At 39.3% G+C, this 18,050-nt stretch overlaps 1 protein-coding gene across 2 annotated transcripts in view; it reads right to left on the bottom strand.

Moving 5' to 3' along the window:
• Nucleotides 1-8,380: 8,380 nt before the first annotated feature.
• TGFB2 (transforming growth factor beta 2) overlaps nucleotides 8,381-18,050 on the bottom strand; it is a 60,918-nt gene continuing 51,248 nt past the window's right edge. The window contains exons 3-7 of one of the 2 annotated variants that reach the window (XR_005256353.1): nucleotides 16,581-16,713; nucleotides 16,329-16,439; nucleotides 14,424-14,486; nucleotides 13,696-13,849; nucleotides 8,381-11,857 (exon numbers count right to left, since the gene is read on the bottom strand). Coding sequence is in view for 1 of the 2 variants with exons in the window: in XM_038132217.1 (XP_037988145.1) it covers nucleotides 11,699-11,857; nucleotides 13,696-13,849; nucleotides 14,424-14,598; nucleotides 16,329-16,439; nucleotides 16,581-16,713 (732 nt within the window). In the remaining variant the exon portion in view is untranslated. Of the gene's footprint in view, nucleotides 11,858-13,695; nucleotides 13,850-14,423; nucleotides 14,599-16,328; nucleotides 16,440-16,580; nucleotides 16,714-18,050 lie in introns of both variants that reach the window. The other variant, XM_038132217.1, reaches the window with a different exon arrangement.

The raw sequence follows: 18,050 nt of genomic DNA, 5'->3' as shown, positions 1-18,050 counted from the left end.
CTTTGCCAACATCTTTGAGAGAAGATTTTAGACATCTTTACTGATTGCTGGTGTCTGGTTTTAGGTGTCTTACAGTGTCTTGGTTTTAAAAGAATGCTGAATTCCAGTCTCCTGAACTGCACAACCATTATGTGTCTTGAAGACAGACTTTCCAAATATCTGTTTGCTTTGGTAAATCTTGATCCTTAGAAGACCTTGAGTTTTGCAAAGCTGTTCCATCAGAATGCTATGAATTTCTGATTATCAGTGTAATAAGGAGTGGTAAAATAATGCTACTTTAGCCATTTAAAGCTCATGTAGACCAAATTCTACTTTTTTCCATTATCAGTACACTTTGATGAGAAAGAACAAGATGTTTCCCTTATACAACTAGACAAATGTCCTGGACAGACAAAATGTTACAACTTCCAATTAAACTTAGATATTCAAGCAGCAGACAGGCTAAATCCAGCTGCTTTAAAATTTTCACTCCTTTGCAGTCTCTGGGCCTATCTGTAATATCTTATGCTTCCATTTTGTAAGGTTTCTTGCAAAACATATTAGTCTCCGTAAGAAATCTTCAATTCCCACGGAGAATTACATTTCAAAATGATGCTCCATGCTAGTAAGCAATATTTTTCCCTGGGCTTCCACATATGGCAATATTTATCTTCAAAGTTTTCCTCTTTGGCTTGTAGGCTGGTTTGCAAACCAGATGGTCTTGTGTGGCCTAATTGTAAGATGATTTGTTGTGTGATTCAGTAGCATTGTTTATTTGTACAGTGGTTTGATGGAATTTGTAAACTGCATAATATTGTTTTACTGTGTTTTCTTTTATGACAGAGCCACATCTTGCTCTGGCATTTGTGGCAGTGATTATAATTAAATGTAGTTCTCAAGATACTTTGATCTCTGTTTGCTTGCTGCATTAAACTAGTACCATAAAAGCACAATATTTCTTATTTAAGCAGTTAAATAATGCTGGATTTGAAGGCTGAGTGAATGTACCAAATTTTATCTTAGACACCCCAAAAATACAGCAATCAAACAAATAAAATGTTAATTGAATGCTGGAAATCCAGTGGCTATTCAGCAGCGTCAACTTAATGATTTATTTGGAGCTCATCATAGAATCACAAAATGGTTTGGTTTGGCAGGAACCTTCAAGATTTTGGAGTTCCAACCTCCTCGCCATAGACAGGGATACCACTCACTAGATCTTGGTGCCTTGGGCCCATCCAGCCTGGCCTGGAACACCTCTAGGGACATCCCCAATTTAACCAGCCCTTTTCACTATGTGTTCTGCAGAGCAGTCTCCTTTGGTTTTTTGGGACAAGAAGAATTTGTCTGTACTTGATCATTGCATATGGTTAGTTGTATTCACGTACATATTCCTTAGCTAGGAATATATTTAGGTTTCCAAGCCTATAAACAGATCTAAAGAGCTTTCTGGCCTTCCTGTTCTGTTTCCATCATGAAAGGTACCTTCTGTTTAGTTTCTGGAAGCAGACTTGAAGAGGGATGACTGTGACTGGGAACCCAAAAAATACTTTGGAGTATGGACTCCAAGATTAGGAATTTGGGATGTTTCTTTCACTTTTAGGAACTCAGCTTCAAGCCAACACATTTTACTCAAAGTCACATGTGTCTCCTTGTTATCAATCGCCAATGTGTCAAACTGATGGGAAAATTTCAATGCCATGCACTTTTTCAAGAGATGTCAACATAAGATACAAGCAAATCAACACCACGAGCTCATTGCATTGATACAGAGAAAGTCAGGAGACAGGCTGCAGAATGAAGAGATAAAAGAAACAGATTTGTCCTTTAGCCTTTGAAAGCACTTCCCTTAAAGCAAATTGAAAATTTTTGGTACGGATTAAGAATTATTTTAGTACAAAGATGCTCAGCATGTAATCTCTAGTCAGTAATTTACAACAGATTTGGAATAAATCAAAAGAAGCACAGTGTTCTAAACAAATCTCCTAATTATTCCAGCAGGAAGTATGGGTGTAATGATGATTCACATGAGAAGTGTCTGATTGACCTTTATTTTTCATGTGGACATTTGCTACTTTCATCCCCTTATACAAACACATTCTATGGCAGATTACTCTTGAAAAGATTTCAAAGGAATAAATCAAGATTCAGAGACAGACACATACCACCAAACAACCCAAGTGCATGAGGAAGCTGAAACTAGACTGTGATGAAGCTACTCCCACGCAGTGCCTGGCCAGCCTAGGGATGTGTCATCATAATTTGTAGTGCCTTGAGAGTCACTGCTCTTGCACTTTCCTAAGCAGGTCTTTGGTAAAAAATCTTCTCCTTCTGCCTGTTTGTCTCTGGAGATGCAGTGTATGATTCTTGTTCTTTGTGGTCACTTTTTTGCTGAATGAGATTCCTTCACGCTTACATTTTCTCTTAGGTCAGACAGTGGTTGAACACCAAGATGTGTCTGAACATAGTTTGTCTTCTGCATCTACCTTATTTCAAAGGAACATTACAGCTTCATTAATTATCTTGTCAAGTTGCCACTGCTCAGCAGTGCATAAAGGCCCGACTGCCAAAGAGAAGTGCAGCTAAAAGCAGTTTTAAGAGGTGTCTGTCATCCCTTTCCATTAGCTGGTCGAGAGTATTGGCACTGAGGTGTTTGCCCTCTTAATACAGATGGGAAGGGGCAACACTCTTTCCAGAGAGGCTTCTCACTAGGACGCTTACATAGGTGGACCAGTTCATGCTGCATTTTTTTTTCGGGAAGAATATTGTCGAGGCTGAAAAGAGTTTAGATGATTAGTTATTTTAGTTTTTTTTTTTCCTCTTTTTTTTTTTTTTTCCAAAACAAGAACCTGAAATCCTGATGTTTTCATTCTTAAATTCCAAAGAAAAAAGGTGACAGTTGTTTCACTTTCAAGACTTTGTTGCTGTATGCCAGAGGCATGGGGGAAAAGCCTTTCCTCTGAAAAGAGCATATTGAAAAGCTCCATTGAAAAGCTACAGTCACTCCATGGTCTGTTTTGGTAATTCTGCAGACTCAAGTAGATGCTGCTGTGTTAATTCAACACAGCTCATGGTTTCATGTTTTTCTTTACAGTCAGGAACACTGAAAATCTGCTTTCATGTTTGAAATTAAGGCTGATACACTCATCTGACTGTGACCCCAACAAACTAGAGTGCAAATGACTGAATTCTACTCTCAAGCTGAGCTGTGTGTGATTGAGAAGTGTAAGGCAAATATACTTACCTGTTACTCTCTGAAGCCAAAGATATCTCAGCAAAGCCTGATAAAACTGCATAGACAAATTTATCTCTGGGCTGGATTCCAATATCAAAAGGTCAGACTGAAAACTATTTGAGAGCACTATAAGCAACTGAAAAAGGATAGTTTTCCCCAGGCTATAGGTATATATTACATCCATGCAATAAATACAGCACAAGAATTGATTCCAGCATCAGAGAATGTTATTTTCAATGCCGCTGGATGAGAGAAAAATGGCAGCAACACCTTGCAAAATATACCATTCTAAATGATAATAAGATCAATTTCCTTCTCCAGAATACTGCCATGTTCATCATCTTTCTAGATTTCAAATATAAGCTCAAATGTGCAATAGAAATGCCTTCTTGCAGGCTACTGTGGCAATCAGTGTTCAAACACATCACAAACAGATATGCTTTGTGTGAAGGCTCTAGTAAAATAGCAAACTGAGCCTGACTATTCTTAGACAAATTACTATAAAGCCTAGTTTGTCCCCTGTTGAAATAGTTGTGCTGTAGTAAAGCTGAAGTAAGAGAGCTGGGAATAAGACCAGTCAGTTCAATCCTGTTGCCTCCAAAAGTAATTTCCTGCAGCCAGCAACGCAAGTTACAAACCCAAACTGCTATTGTGGAGTAACTCAGAAGAGAATCAGTCTCTGAAATTTCCTTTTTTCCTCCCTGGGGCCATACAGCAAGACTGCTAAGAATACATGTAGTGAAGCTGTCCAGAAAGTGCAAAGTTACTTAGCAAATAGAGGGAGTGGTTTATGAATACAAAAAAAAAATAAACATTGCAGCCCAGTGTAAATTTTAAAGAGGTCTTTAAATTTATATACACTACTTTAATTTATGTATCGACAGAAATGGATCAAACATGACTTGATTCTTTCCTTTTTCACTATGTATATTCTTGCTTGCAAGTGTGTGTGTCGTGGGTTTAAACCCAGCTGGAGATGAGGCACCACACAACTGCTCACTCAATCCTCCTCACCCTGGTGGAATGGGGAGGAGAATCCAAGTGACACTTATATGTTGAGATAAGAACATTTTAATGGTTGAAAATAAATTAAAATAGAATAATAAGTATTATTATTATATAATATAATAAAAATTAAAATAGAATAATTATGGCAAACATTAATACTTGCAATAAAAGCAAAAAAACAAGTCATGCACAATACCATTGTTCACCACCTGCTGACCAATGCCAGACCCCCTTCCTGAACCCAGACTGGCTGCATTTCCAGGTAAATCCTCCAGGCTATATGCCTGGATGTTCTGTGGTGTGGAATATCCCTTTGGTCAGTTCAGGTCACCTGTCCAAGCTGTGATCCCTCCTAGTTTCTTTTGCTCACCTCCTCACTGGCAGAGCATTAAACAAGGGAAAAAAGTAGTCCTTACTCTATGATAAACAGGACTTAGCAAAAAGCCCAGAGCATCAGTGAGTTATCAACACCATTTTCATTCTGGGTCCAACACACAGAACTTTAACAGCTACTGAGAAGAAATTTATTTGCGCTAAAAACCAAGACAATGGGGTTTTCCTTTCTGCAAGCCATGACACATATTTTTGCATATACATATTTATCTGAGGATAAATTTCCCCTGGCATGGGTGAGAGTCATGGATTACTCCTACTTTGCTCACAGTGGGAGAGGAGGTCTGATCAGTGAAAGTTGCTTGAATGAGTCCCTGAGTATCTTGTGGAGATCAAAAAGAGAGTATTTTTGCATTTACATGGTTAGCCCACTGGTGAGAGTGCATTTCAGGTCCTGCTTTGTGCACAGCCTGCAGATCATCTGGTGTGTTACAGCACTGCTTTAAGAGATCAGGAACTAGAGAAACCTGGGGGTTTAATGCTTGAGATCTCCTCCTTGGTCCTTGGGATACTTGCTGAGATTTTGACTATTTGATAGACACCATCTGTTACCGCAAAGCAGTGGAGGAACTTTTAACACTAAAATAAGAGACAGAGGCCAGGAGAACAGCAAGGGGTGCTTAGCTACAGGAAAAGTTAATTAAGGTTTTGTTAACTGCTCATTTAAATTGTCTCCTGACTGCTAATGATCTCAAAATGTATCAGTGACTCAAAATGTATCAGTTAGTCCTAGGTAAATTCCTACCTCCCTAAAGATACCGCTTTTCTTAAAAGCATGAGAAATGGGAATGGCCCATTGCGCTATGGAAGCAGTACAAAGCAAAAAGTACAACAAAAACTAGTCCAGTTTTCCTGTGGTGTTATGTAGGGTGTATGTGGTGTTTGGTACTTATCCTGACAAAAACCTTCTGTTGTGTTCCTCTTTCCTGCTCCTCTTTCTGTGACCCAGGCTTGTGCTCATCAGTTGGCTCTATCTGACACTCGGGATCTGCAGTGATTTACTTTTGGTGTAATACATCATAGCTGGGTATCACAGTAAAAAATGTCAGTTCATTTGCTTATTTACAGTGTTCTGGTTTGGTTTTTTTGTTCTTTTCCTTCTGTGTGTCTTATGGTAACTGACGGTCTCAATAGAAGAAGCAAAGGAAATAATATGTTTCAGAGTATCTCCAAATGCAGCTTTCCCTCCCATCTGTTCACAAATTGATCCAGACCACCTCTTTGAGAACAGGTTACACACTGCAGAGGAATGCATAACTTGCCCATGAACTGCTGCATATTTTGTCTTGTATTTACATTTTTCCAAAGGGGGGAGAAAAAAAAAAAAAAAGGGACATTTTTTTTTTCCAGATAAAGATATTTTCTGCTTTTGATGGATGAAATCAGTCTGCATATCCAAGTTTACACTAGGAACTGGAATGAAGCCACCAATTCATTTCATGTGGGTTCTGTCAGATGGCAAAAACCCATCTCATAGTCCCACAATGCTGGTCTTTAAATCACTGAAGAATGAGGTGACCTGTAACACTCCTGGCTCTCTGGGAAACACCTTGATGCATAGGGACATTTTGACTATTTCCAACTGTCATTCCTAGTGGCAATTATATTTATGTGCCTTTGTTCTTGGGAGAAAAAATAGAAGACTGAGCTGTGTAGGACTTGCATCTGGCACACTTAGAGCAGCTGAAGTGCAAGAACTTCAGGCATACTGAGCTCAAAGCCTCACACACCCCAGCAACAACTCTGGTAATTGAGGTTTGGTGACAAACCATTAGCAAAGATTGGACCTAACAAGATTTCATTAAAGTGATTCAGATTTGAACCCTTCTTCAGAGCCCCAGACACTCGATTTTTGATCAAATGTGAACTCACATGTTGACATTTTTGTTGCATCCATCTCTGTCTAATTAGCAGGACCAAACAGTATGTGAGAGCTCATGGTGTACTTCATTGAACAGCAAGAGACTCTGGTCCCCTTTGCCATTTTTATCTTCCTTGTTCCCCTTCTTGTAGCAAATATTTTTGGAATGAGTTTGTGAATTATTAAATCAGGACTGCCTGTAGTAGGTGCAAACAGTGCTGAGACCCAGAGATCAATGATCACTGCCATCATCTTGGCTTGGCACTAAAACAAACCATTTATAGGAAATACTTGTTTCTTGGACTGCCATATGGTTAAAGGTTTATACCCCAGGGGTTCTGTATTAGATTCCAGCAGGTTTCTTCATTAAATGAGCATATCAGATTTGATTGGAAGTTCTCATCAGCTTTCTGTTCCATTTCATTTTATTTTTATACAGATGAAGAAATTACTGTTACACCCATACCCACTGACAAGCCAACTACATTACTTCACATCTACTTTATAACCACATATAATTACATAACCTCTTGGTTTATTTTCTTCCAGAACTCATGGCTCCTCATAGAATCTGCTCTGTCTGAACTAAGAAGCAGATTTTGGCCTAAAAAACAGTTTTTAAGACATTTACATGGTTTGGTTTTTTTCCCTATATTGAATATTCCACATTTATTAACCACAGTTTGATTCACCCACAGTAAGGACTTCACTGATACAGTCTGGAGAGGCTTTGTTAACAAAATGAAGACAAGCCCAGCATCAAAATACTCTGTATAAATCTCATTATCATAGCAGATCTTCCATCTTTTCAGCCCCATGCTATAAAATTCCTTTCAGCACACAGTGTTCCCTCCACTTTGCTCCTTCTTAGTTACAGGCACAATGACCACTTTCTCACCTACAATATCCAATCAGCACTCCTCCTCAAACACTTCTGCTCTTCACTGACTTCATAAGTACACCAGACAGGGCTGCAAGGTATTCTCATCTCAAGGCAGTGTGAGGGCTTCTTTGGGTAAGAATGAGGCTGGAAGATTACATTCATGTCAAAGCACATATCTGGGTAGCTAAAAATAGACAGAATAAAAATTGGCATCTGGAAAATTTTGAAGGACTACAGTTTTATGTCTGTATAAACTCATTGAAATCAATTAAGGTCAGAGTGTAACTGTGGTGGAATCGTCCCTAAGATTGTTTTTAATGCTCATCCCAAGTTACATTCTTAAACATATTGACAGACCACAGAGTCCATTTCTTATAATTTATCACAATAACTCCAAACAATCTGGCATAAACATGCTCTTTCATTCAAGCCAAGAAATGCTATGCACTCATTAGATGCCAGAGAAGGCAGCAGGGAGAGCAGTCCCAGGTCTCCTCAGCAGTGCCTGGTCTGGAAGAATTTTCACATATAATTTCATCAACTTTAAAGTCAGTGATTCAATCCTGAAGTCCTTCCTGCTATCAGTTTTATTTATTCAAGTGACTAGAGCCTGATAAAGAAAAGCTGCAATTCCAGGCTCCTTAATTCTTATTTGCTTAGATAATGCAATTGCATATTGCAGAGTTCATGGAAATACAAAACAAACTAGGGAATCCTATTTTATGTCAAAAAACACTTCCACATGCCACATAGCTGCTCCTGGTAAACTGATATAACTGAGGCAGCTGTCTACAGACCAAGACATCCACTACAGTGGCTGAGGGGAGAGCAATCCCCAAATGCTCTGGGGGATCCACCCTCACCCTGGATGGATGTTCTTCACCTCAGCCTGCAGTGGACCAAATCAAGGTCACTCTTGCAAAAATCCCACACCAAATCAGGCTTTGCAGGGATTTAACATTCCAGAGCTGAGGAATTGCCTGTGCCAAAAGAATACTGCCATATGAAAGCAACACCAGCATATAATTGAAATAATTTATTTACCACTAGAGCACCACAAAAAAAGACATACAATGTGTTAAAGTACAGAGTAATCAATCACCAAAGTACAACACAGCTGTCCTTTAAGTTCCTTCTTTTTTTGCCTTTAAACCATGCCAACCATACAGTTGTATTGATGCTAAACACATCAGAAGTGCGGTCCTACACCACCCAGCTAAGTGCTATGATTCCCCCTCAGCCCCAGGCAGCCCCTTGTGTCTCATCTTTCCAGACGCTAAACATTTCCCATCAGTTCTCAGGGACTTTGCTCAGGCAGTGGCAATCACCTTGGCAAAATAAGGCCCTGTAGCATAAAGTCCTTGAGCTGTTGCAGACCCATCTGAAGATCATCTGAGGGGTATTTACATCAGACCTGAGAGGCGCTAAGGACTCATGTTACCCCACTCTGCAGAGGGGAATTTCACCCATGAGTTCTGCATATTGTAGGATCAGGCCTAGCATCTTTGATAATTAAAGGGAAATACATGCCTACTGAACAAGAAAAAATAAATTGTAGGAGCTTTAAAATAGAGAATTTCAAATATTATCAGTGCATTTTGATGAACACTAGAAATTTTTTAAAAAATCAATTTTGGGGCAATGACTTACAGAAATAGCGTTCTATGCTTCAAATCCAAGTTCAAATTTTCAGCTGCATCCAGCACACAGTGAGTATAGTTGGACAACTAGCTATCTCCCATCCCACTTCTTCAAAACTGGTTTGAAAGCTGCATTCCTGTATTAGAGAACTGCAAAAACATTTTTAAGTTTTGTAAAATGTGCTCACCCTTGTCTTCTCTCCTATCCAACAAAAATAGTTCTCATACTGAACCTGATAAAACTAATTTTGCTGTTGTTATACAGCAAAATCCAGAGTATGTATTACCCTGAGGAGTTTCATTGAGTTCAGTGCATCCTCTCACTAGAGTTAGTCTGGCTCAAGCAAGTGTTAGCAGGACAGATTCTTCACCTGTTCACCTCAGCTCACTAAATAAATCAGAAGTCTAACACACCTTCTCCTCCTGAGTCAGTGGGTGGGATTAGATAATCTCTGGGGCTATGTTCCCATCTAGGCAATAAACACAGGCTCCACAGAAGTCCTGAGGAGCTGCCTGTGCAAGCCACCATGGCACCTCAGTTTTGCACCAGTGTTCTGCTGAAGCCAAAGAAACTGCACTTCTTAAAACTGGAACTGACAACATCAAGCTCAGGAGTGTCCTCTCAACACTCTCAGGACAGTGGCAGAAAATGTCCCTCTCATCCAAGTAGAATGTTTGCACTGCAGGTTTCCAGCTTTGCTCTGCAGAAGCATCCATCACATGAAATGAAATGATTGTACCTTCTTCAGTATTCTTTTTATTCCTATTAAGATTGGGGAGTTTTTTAAAAACGAAGTATGCAATGTGTTTTTTTTTTTCTTTTTACTCCCTCTACAATGTGAAAACAACAAAACCCTAGGAATCCCCATGTTCTTTTCTCATTTTTTCAAAAGAAGCTTTAGCATCAACTCAATTGAGAAAAAAAAATTGGTAAACTTGCAAAAATCAAGGGTTTGATCCTTACACACACCCCAACAGCCTAAAGGGCCCTCCAGTGCCACTGCAGAAGTCAAAGGCAAGCCTCTGTTACCTGCAGCAGCAGCAGCCCCACAGAGGAGCTGCAGGACTGAGTTCCCTCATGCCAGGATGATGCATCCGGGTGTGTTCTGCTCCCACTCCCACCATGCGCAGGGCATTGCCACTGCAGCTGCTCCTTACAGCCTCCTGCACAGTGGTGGATGTCATTCTCTGCAAGGGTTTGCCTCGTCTCAGCCAGGCTGGGACCCCTCTTCTCTCCACACCCTGCCCACCTGTTTGAATGTCTACAGCCGAAAGAAAATGGGGAGGGTCCAGAAATCTGAACCGTATCGCGATGCAAGTGTTATGAACGGGGACAGCTGGAGGAGGAGGGGAAGAGCGGGGGGGGGAGATTGCTTTAATCCATCCTTTTTTATAAAACAGAAAAACAAAGGGAGTCAGGTAGCTTATGTCATAATGATGAACAATATACAAAGCACATGTATAGCAATTATTATAAAACATGTATTTGTAGTGCAAGTCAAAATACAGGGACTCTACTCATACTGGCCAGCTAGAGGGAAACACATGATTCTGAGTGATCAAAAAGAGCCCCAAATTAAAATTCGAAGTCATGAGAGCTGACAGTATTACAGAGTACAAAAATATTGTGAAAATTTACACATTACACTTAAAGTACATAATTTTTTAATAGTTTACAAATAGAGATCTACAGATATGTTTCCAATTAAGCTGGCTTTTACTACCCACCTATTGTAATACTCTAGGTATGGTTACATATACCAAAAGAACAAAAAAAATTCCCATAGCATAGCTATACAGCAACATATTAAGGTCTGAAGATTAGACCAGTACATGTTAAATATTTCACTGGTTTACTAAACTGACATTTTAAATCATTTACAGTAAAAAAAAAAATCTTATAGACTTGTCTTTTAGACTGAAACAGAGTGTCCTTTATTAGTAAATTATTCAGTATTTAAAACAAGGGTTTGAGACCTTACAGGAAGTCTCTCTAGGCAGCTGGCATGAAAAATAAGGTATTTTAAAGGCAGAGTTTGTCAGTAATGTAATAACTGATTTCTATTTTAATCAAACTAAAGTAACCATTACTTTTCTGATTCTTTTGAGCTTGTGTTCCTTTAGGCTTTATATGTATTTCTGGCAGTTTATTTGGTCTCCACCTTGTCCACACTGGCTGGTTTTCGTTTTCCCAATGGTGATACAGAAATGTTCATTTGATAGTTTTTATACACAAATAAATAATACACTGTTAACTCTATAGCTAAGAGGAGTGGGTAGGATGCCTATTGTGTAACAATATAGAGAGATCAAGTAAGGCACGGGACAGATACAGCAACTCCACTTCATGGGATTTTCCTGTTTTTTTCCTTTCACATAGTAACACTAACAAATTTCTTCCAGTGTTTATTTTTTAAAAGGTTTCTTTTTTTCTTTAACTTTGCTTCTTGTCTATCTCACACTATGTGTAGGTGAAATGTAGGAAAAAGCCTTCAATGTTTTGCTTCAGATGCCAGTTTGAAAAAAAAAACAAAACAAACTTTCCAACAGTTCAGACTAGTACCACTTTTTTTTCTTCTAACACTGATGAACCCGGGTTTTTATTTTTCTTTCTTTCCTTCTCACTCTTTCTTTCTTTTTTTTCCTTGGGGTGTCTTTATTTTTTATAAACACATGTCATGCTGTTTCAGGGATATCCTTTAGCTGCACTTGCAAGACTTGACAATCATGTTGGAAAGCTGTTCGATTTTCGGTGTTTTTCCAATGTAGTAGAGGATGGTGAGGGGTTCCAAATCCTGGGACACACAGCATGGAGAGGCTGAAGCTTCTGGATTTATGGTGTTATATAAGCTGAGTACCTAGAAGGAGAAACCAAAAAAGAGAGATAAAGGCAGCTACCTCTAACGAGCAAACTGTTTTCTGCATCACTTCCTCCCACAGCACCTGAGAGAATGCCCACTGAAAATGGTATGAAGATTCCTGGATTTTAGGGGGTTTTATGCTTTCCCACTTCAATCTAGTGATCACAATATTCCTGAACTTCCTAAAGTTTTGTCCATACAGTCTTAAGCCTCAAAGCAGGTGCATACCTGGAGTCTCCCCCTAAAGTGTTGCCCTTCGGATCAACAGGCACACTGTATTTATGAGTACAGAGGAAATGGAAAGGTTTTTATCTGTTTGTTCAGGTTGCCATTTGCTGTTTACAGATTTTGGATTTACAAGTGACCAAAGAGAATAGAGACCCCTTCAGAGCACAGGCACCCCTCTTCTTTTACCCTCTGGCTATGCTAATTAAGTCCATTAATGCCACCCTGCAAACACCAGGACTCAAGGTGCAGTTACTCCGGCTGAGAGCCAGATGCATGGAGTTACCATCTATGTCACCCTGGATTCCTATGCATGGTTCTCTGCAAGGGAGGTATGTAGGGTTAGCCACTGATGATGCATAGGTGCTCCTGAGGATGCCATTAATGCCTTAGCCAAACACCAAGTGACCTTTTCCTAGAACTTCCACACAACATTTGCAGCTTAGAGAGACAGAAGATCTGTTCAGGACAGCAACACTAACTATTTTATTAGGCAACTTCTGGCTCCTCCGGCAATTATCCAAACCACATATTTGTGACCATGACAGTTACTCTTCCTCTTTCCTTTAAAAACAAGTGCAGTTCCAAAATGTGTAAACCATTACTCCACACCAGCACGGAAACATACTCACCTTATTTATACCTCTGCCTGCTGACATTGCTAACAGTACAATGTCACAGACAGTGATAGCTACAAAGAGGTCTGTAAGCTCAGGAAGAACATGGTATCATGGTTTTACCAACCAAAAGAAACTCAAGCTGTCCCTTGGGCACAGCAAGTTCTCCTGGCTGGCTGACACTCATCTGTCATTTTAAGGGAGACTTGAAAAAGGGGAGACATCATTCTTAGTATGGACCTGAGGGTGAAATTCTTACTTTATAATAACTATGAAATAACTATGAAATATTTACTTTATAATAACTATGATGTAAATATCTGTCTCTTGCATTTACTGTCTAGACATCCTTAGTGACAGCTGAAAGGAAATTAGCACTTCACAGCAGAATACTACTCATCCTAAGGCAGTTGGCTAAAATACCACATCCAAACCCTAAAATAAAAAGTTCCATTCTCAGACAACTATGATTTGGTTCTTCAACATCCCATACACAAAGTTTCTTCTTCCCATATAAATTTTCGAAGCGTAAGAAAGAATATGTCTTTTGAAGTAAAAGGAGGACAGCTATCAGTATGGCAGGTCATAAAAGCAGGTGATGACCAGGTGGTACAACTCAGCCCTTTTGTCACTCTGAAAGTGCCTTCCTCGTGTCTTTGCTGACCAAACTCATTGTGCCATCTTCCACTCACGTCCATATTGAAAGGCCTTTTCCAAGCCACCTCCAAAGGCTACATACTCACAAGAAGTATTCAATCCAACCATGTGTTCTTATCAACAAACATATAAAAGAAAGTAAATCTCTGGGCCAGTACATTTCTCCTGCTTCAACACTAGCTTGAGGCCATGTGTGAGTTCCTCTATACGGCCACATTTCATCATCCTTAGTTACTGAGGCTAACTCTGAACACTGGTGCTGATGTCAGTCCCAGAAACATAGCTCAACCTGCAGTTATAAAACAGAAGCTGAAAATTAGCAAATCCATTACTCACTCTGCTATGCTGAGTATCTGAGCTCCATAAATATGGGCAGGCTCCTGCACAGAAATTAGCATGGTATCCTTTAGGTTCATGAATCCATTTCCAGCCAAGATCCCTCTTGAAGTCAATATAAAGTGGACGCAGACAGCAATTATCCTGCACATTCCTGGGAAATAAAATGCAAACACATTGGTCATAACAAAGACAATACTGGGAATAAAAATAATCCAGTTGCTGGCTCCCTGAATGATCCTTTACAGACAGGCAGGTCTGAGTCACAAAAATGCTCAACTAAATCAGATCAATAGCAGCTTATGCTGTAACTGAAATTACAGTTATTGCAGGATGCTTGGACATGGCAGGATTTGCTCATACAGACAAAGCTAATGGCTTCCCTGGAGGACTACTCAAGTGTTTTTCTCCAGGTCCTAAGGAGGAGACTCTGAGTAGGTGAAAACAAAGTGAAGATGATAATTTTGCTCTAACTATGGGGCTAATGCATCTGGGAATCATCCCAGGTGGAACTGAGCTTCTACTGTCTAAGGTCACAACAATCTGCCCCTCTCTCTGTGGGATTGGAGACCACTGGGCAGAGACCTGCGGCACACAGACCCTGGGTCTGAGAATGAGGATCTGCATTCTGTATAAATGCCAACTGTAAAGAAACATGATAAACAACTGCATGATACCTCCAGTCTCCCACCACTGTGTAAGAATATTGGATGTGCAGGCACAGTTACCTAAAACAATAGGCAGCATCTAGAGCACGCTTCTTCCGCCGACTGGGCTGTTGCGACTCAAGTCTGTAGGAGGGTAACAACATTAGCAGAAGATGTGGGGTCTTCCCACTGTATTTTTTCCTATTGGACTTTAAAGTTTTCACATCACCACTGGAATATGTGTAGTCATCAATACCTTCAAAAAATACATTTTGGTGATAAACATTGTGTTGCTTTTTCTTCACAAATTAAATAAACCATCTCTTAAAAAAATCTCTCAGAAACTGGACCATGATGGTGTCAGCTGGGCATGTTTACTGGGGAAGTGGGGGCAAATTTCAACCCAAGATGCCTGAGATACTCACAGTTCTCATGTTAGCTATTGTATCAACCCTCCCACATTCACATCTGTTTAATGGCATTTCAGTACATTTACCAGAAACATTTACATGAGTAACAGAGAAGGTAACCTCAGTCACTCCATCTTGCGTGTCTTAGCTTCAGATGCCCCAAGCAGTGATTCTCTTGTTGCTTCAGTCAGAGCAGTACCCCCAACTTTTAACAGGTATGTACCTTTTAAAACCTTTAAAGACACTTAAAGATGGTCCGGATACTTCACCTTCATTTCCCACTCTTACTTCTATCCCATTAGTTTCCTCTATCACATTCACTCCTTTATGATACCTGTAAATTCCCCGTCTTTCATTGCCATTTTATTTAAATTTGCTCATTTTTCCCAGAAAGTCAGATGTTCTAGTCTCTTCCTTTATATGGGCATGGAAAAGACACTGATTAAAGTATTTCTTCTTGAAATGGCAATCTATGGCCTTGCATTCTCTATTCTCTTTTAACACTAACTGCCTTACTAGCTTCTTATCATGGCAATAGCACAGACAAGAGACTCAAGGTTTTGGCCTTTCATAGGAATCACCTTATGCCTTTTGTTAACATCCTTTAGAAAATTAACCTTCCCAACCAGATGCTACCATCTAAACAGAAAAAAATACACTATTCTTTTCTTAACATATGCAATTCTAGTGACCAAACACCATACTAACCATTTTTTAAAAGCACACAGTGGCTTTAATCATATGTACAGTACATGTATTTACTTACACAAAAAAATTCCAATGCAGTGAAACAATGGTTAGAAAAAAATACTTGACAAGGAATATAGCCAAATACTTGGATCACAAGTGAACCAATTCATGATACAGTTCAATAAATGAGAACTTGAGGAACAGAATTTAGGTTAAAATTTGTTCTAATATAGCTATAGATTCATGTGTGCTGGTGGATGGTAGTTTTAGTACAGTCAATTAAATATAATTTCTCTTTTGTGAAACTGAAAGTTTAATGGCTTAAAAACACAAGAGAGCTTATACAACCTTCATATATTTACTCCACATCACCTTGCCTGCTGTCTATAAATAGCACATATATTCATAACCCTCGCTACACAGTTTTTTATTATTTAATGCCCACTCATTCCAATCTTGTCAACTGACTCATTACAGTACTAGGATGGAGAGCAAAAGGTTTATTTTGAAAATATTGAGCTATTTTTTCATTACTATCCAATAGTGGATGGCAAACTGTGCAAGAGTCTTTACTAAATCCAAAAATGTACATATATCCTGAGAGCATGCTGCAAAATGTGACACAGACTTTTAAGGACATCAAAGCTGCATGCATGGAATGAGACAGCTTTTTCATGCCTTGTGATTTTAGAATTGTTCAGGTGATATAGTTTTACCCTTGTGACTTTAGTATAATTTCCTACCAGCTGAGAATCACAATTCTCAAATGAGCAAGTTTTCAATCAGCTGAATTCCATTTAGAAGGCAGAAAGAGCTTTTTATTTCCCTCCTAAATTAGTACATACCTCAACATTTAAAAAAGTTGGAGTTTTTTTTCTTTAATTACCTGCAAATCTTGCTTCAAGCTCCTCACTTTTATTTGGGATGATGTAATTATTGGAAGGCACAAAGGTACAGCATGGACAATGTAAGCTTATCTTAAATCCAAGATTCCTGTCTGCAAAACATAAAGTGAGTGGAGTTGGTTTTTACACGTGGATTTTTACATGTGGTTTTTTACACGTGGACTCTGAAATCCTCCTGAATTAATGGAGGAGCAGCTGGGGCAGGAGTTAAGGCAAAGAGCACTTTTTGTCACCTCTGTGATGGAGCCATTCATGTACAGCCTCAGTGACATCAAAAGACAACCATTCTCCTTCAGCTCTTGTTTTAACTACTTTGCTGTCGATATAGCGCTGTCCTGGTGATGATAATTCTTTAGATTTTAAAACCTGAAAGAAACAACAGATAAGATTTCCTACAGGTTAACATTTACCTGGTTGCTTTTAAAATGGACCACTAACATTAGAAAATAGCACAAGAAACTATTACAGTTGAAACCTCTATGCAGCAGATGAACATTTGTGCACATTTTCAGAAAGAATCTTCTTAGGGTGTGTAAGGAGAAGAACAATATAAAAAACCCTAATAAAATCAGCTTAGGCTCCCAAGCAAAACACACAATCACATATTACTTAGTAAGAGAAATCACACAGAAAGAACTGCCCTGAAAACCTATCCTGTAATACAAGTGCTGAAGAGATCACAGTAATCACAAAAAGAAGCTATTTCACCTTCTTCAATAATACTTAGACTGGCTAGAGCATAAGTTGCCAAAGTCCACGCTGTACAATGTAGTCTGTACACTGAAGATACTACACTGCTCCCCTAAAACTAACCTATGGTATTGCCTTATCCATGCTTTTAGCCTTCCCTCTGATTTAGGGTACTAATCATACATTAAACAGACGGCCATGCACAGATTTGTGCCAACAGATGAGGCTGCTTCCATGCAAACTTTGATACAGGCTGTTTTTGTATTTTTGTCAAATGTTTCAACAAAGCTTCTACTGACCAAGCAATAAAAAATACCTGAACGTGGCCCTACATGACCAGAATTTCAAGCGCCCACAGTCCTCCTTATCCCAGGCACACAATTCAGTGAGTGCCTTCCCATATACAAGCATAGCCTGCTATTATTTACCCTAAGTCTAAGACAAAAACAATTGGACTTCTAGCTGTTAACAGCTGGTTTCTGGTTTTCTGGTTATTACTCTGTTGATAGTTTTGTGATGCAGGGAGCTGGAATGTCATGCAACATTTAGTCAACTCCAATCAAGATACCACATGATAAAATCACTTTGTAACTTTTGGCATGCCGGCTGTGCAACTTCATCTTTTGTTTCGGGTTTTTCCTTTCTTTAAGCACCCAAATCCATCTCCAAATGAGTAACTGACAACGTCTCATTGTTTCCGCCTATTTTCTCAGCCCAGAACAACCTGACATCTAGCAAGCACTGCTGTAATAAAATCATGGTGAAACCGCATAATACATGTAAAGAAAAGTATTTCAGAAGAGGTGTGAAACTATGTCATCGTGATAAAATCAGGCTTTTTGTAATTAAACAGGCTTGAAAAGCTCAGATTCTGTCCAGCATGTGGAGTCAGCATGTAGAGTCTCCCTGTTTATTGCAAGGCAGTGCTGGATCTCTCATAGGCCAACACCGTGGCTCCTACAATAACATTTGTCTTATGAAAAGAACAGCAACATGACAGGCTCTTTGTCTTC

Source organism: Motacilla alba, chromosome 3 (genome assembly GCF_015832195.1).
Source record: "Motacilla alba alba isolate MOTALB_02 chromosome 3, Motacilla_alba_V1.0_pri, whole genome shotgun sequence".
In the NCBI taxonomy this organism is placed as follows: Eukaryota; Metazoa; Chordata; class Aves; order Passeriformes; family Motacillidae; genus Motacilla; species Motacilla alba.
The sequence above is the reverse complement of the archived record's forward strand: the minus strand, read 5'-3'. Positions and strand labels throughout refer to the sequence as shown.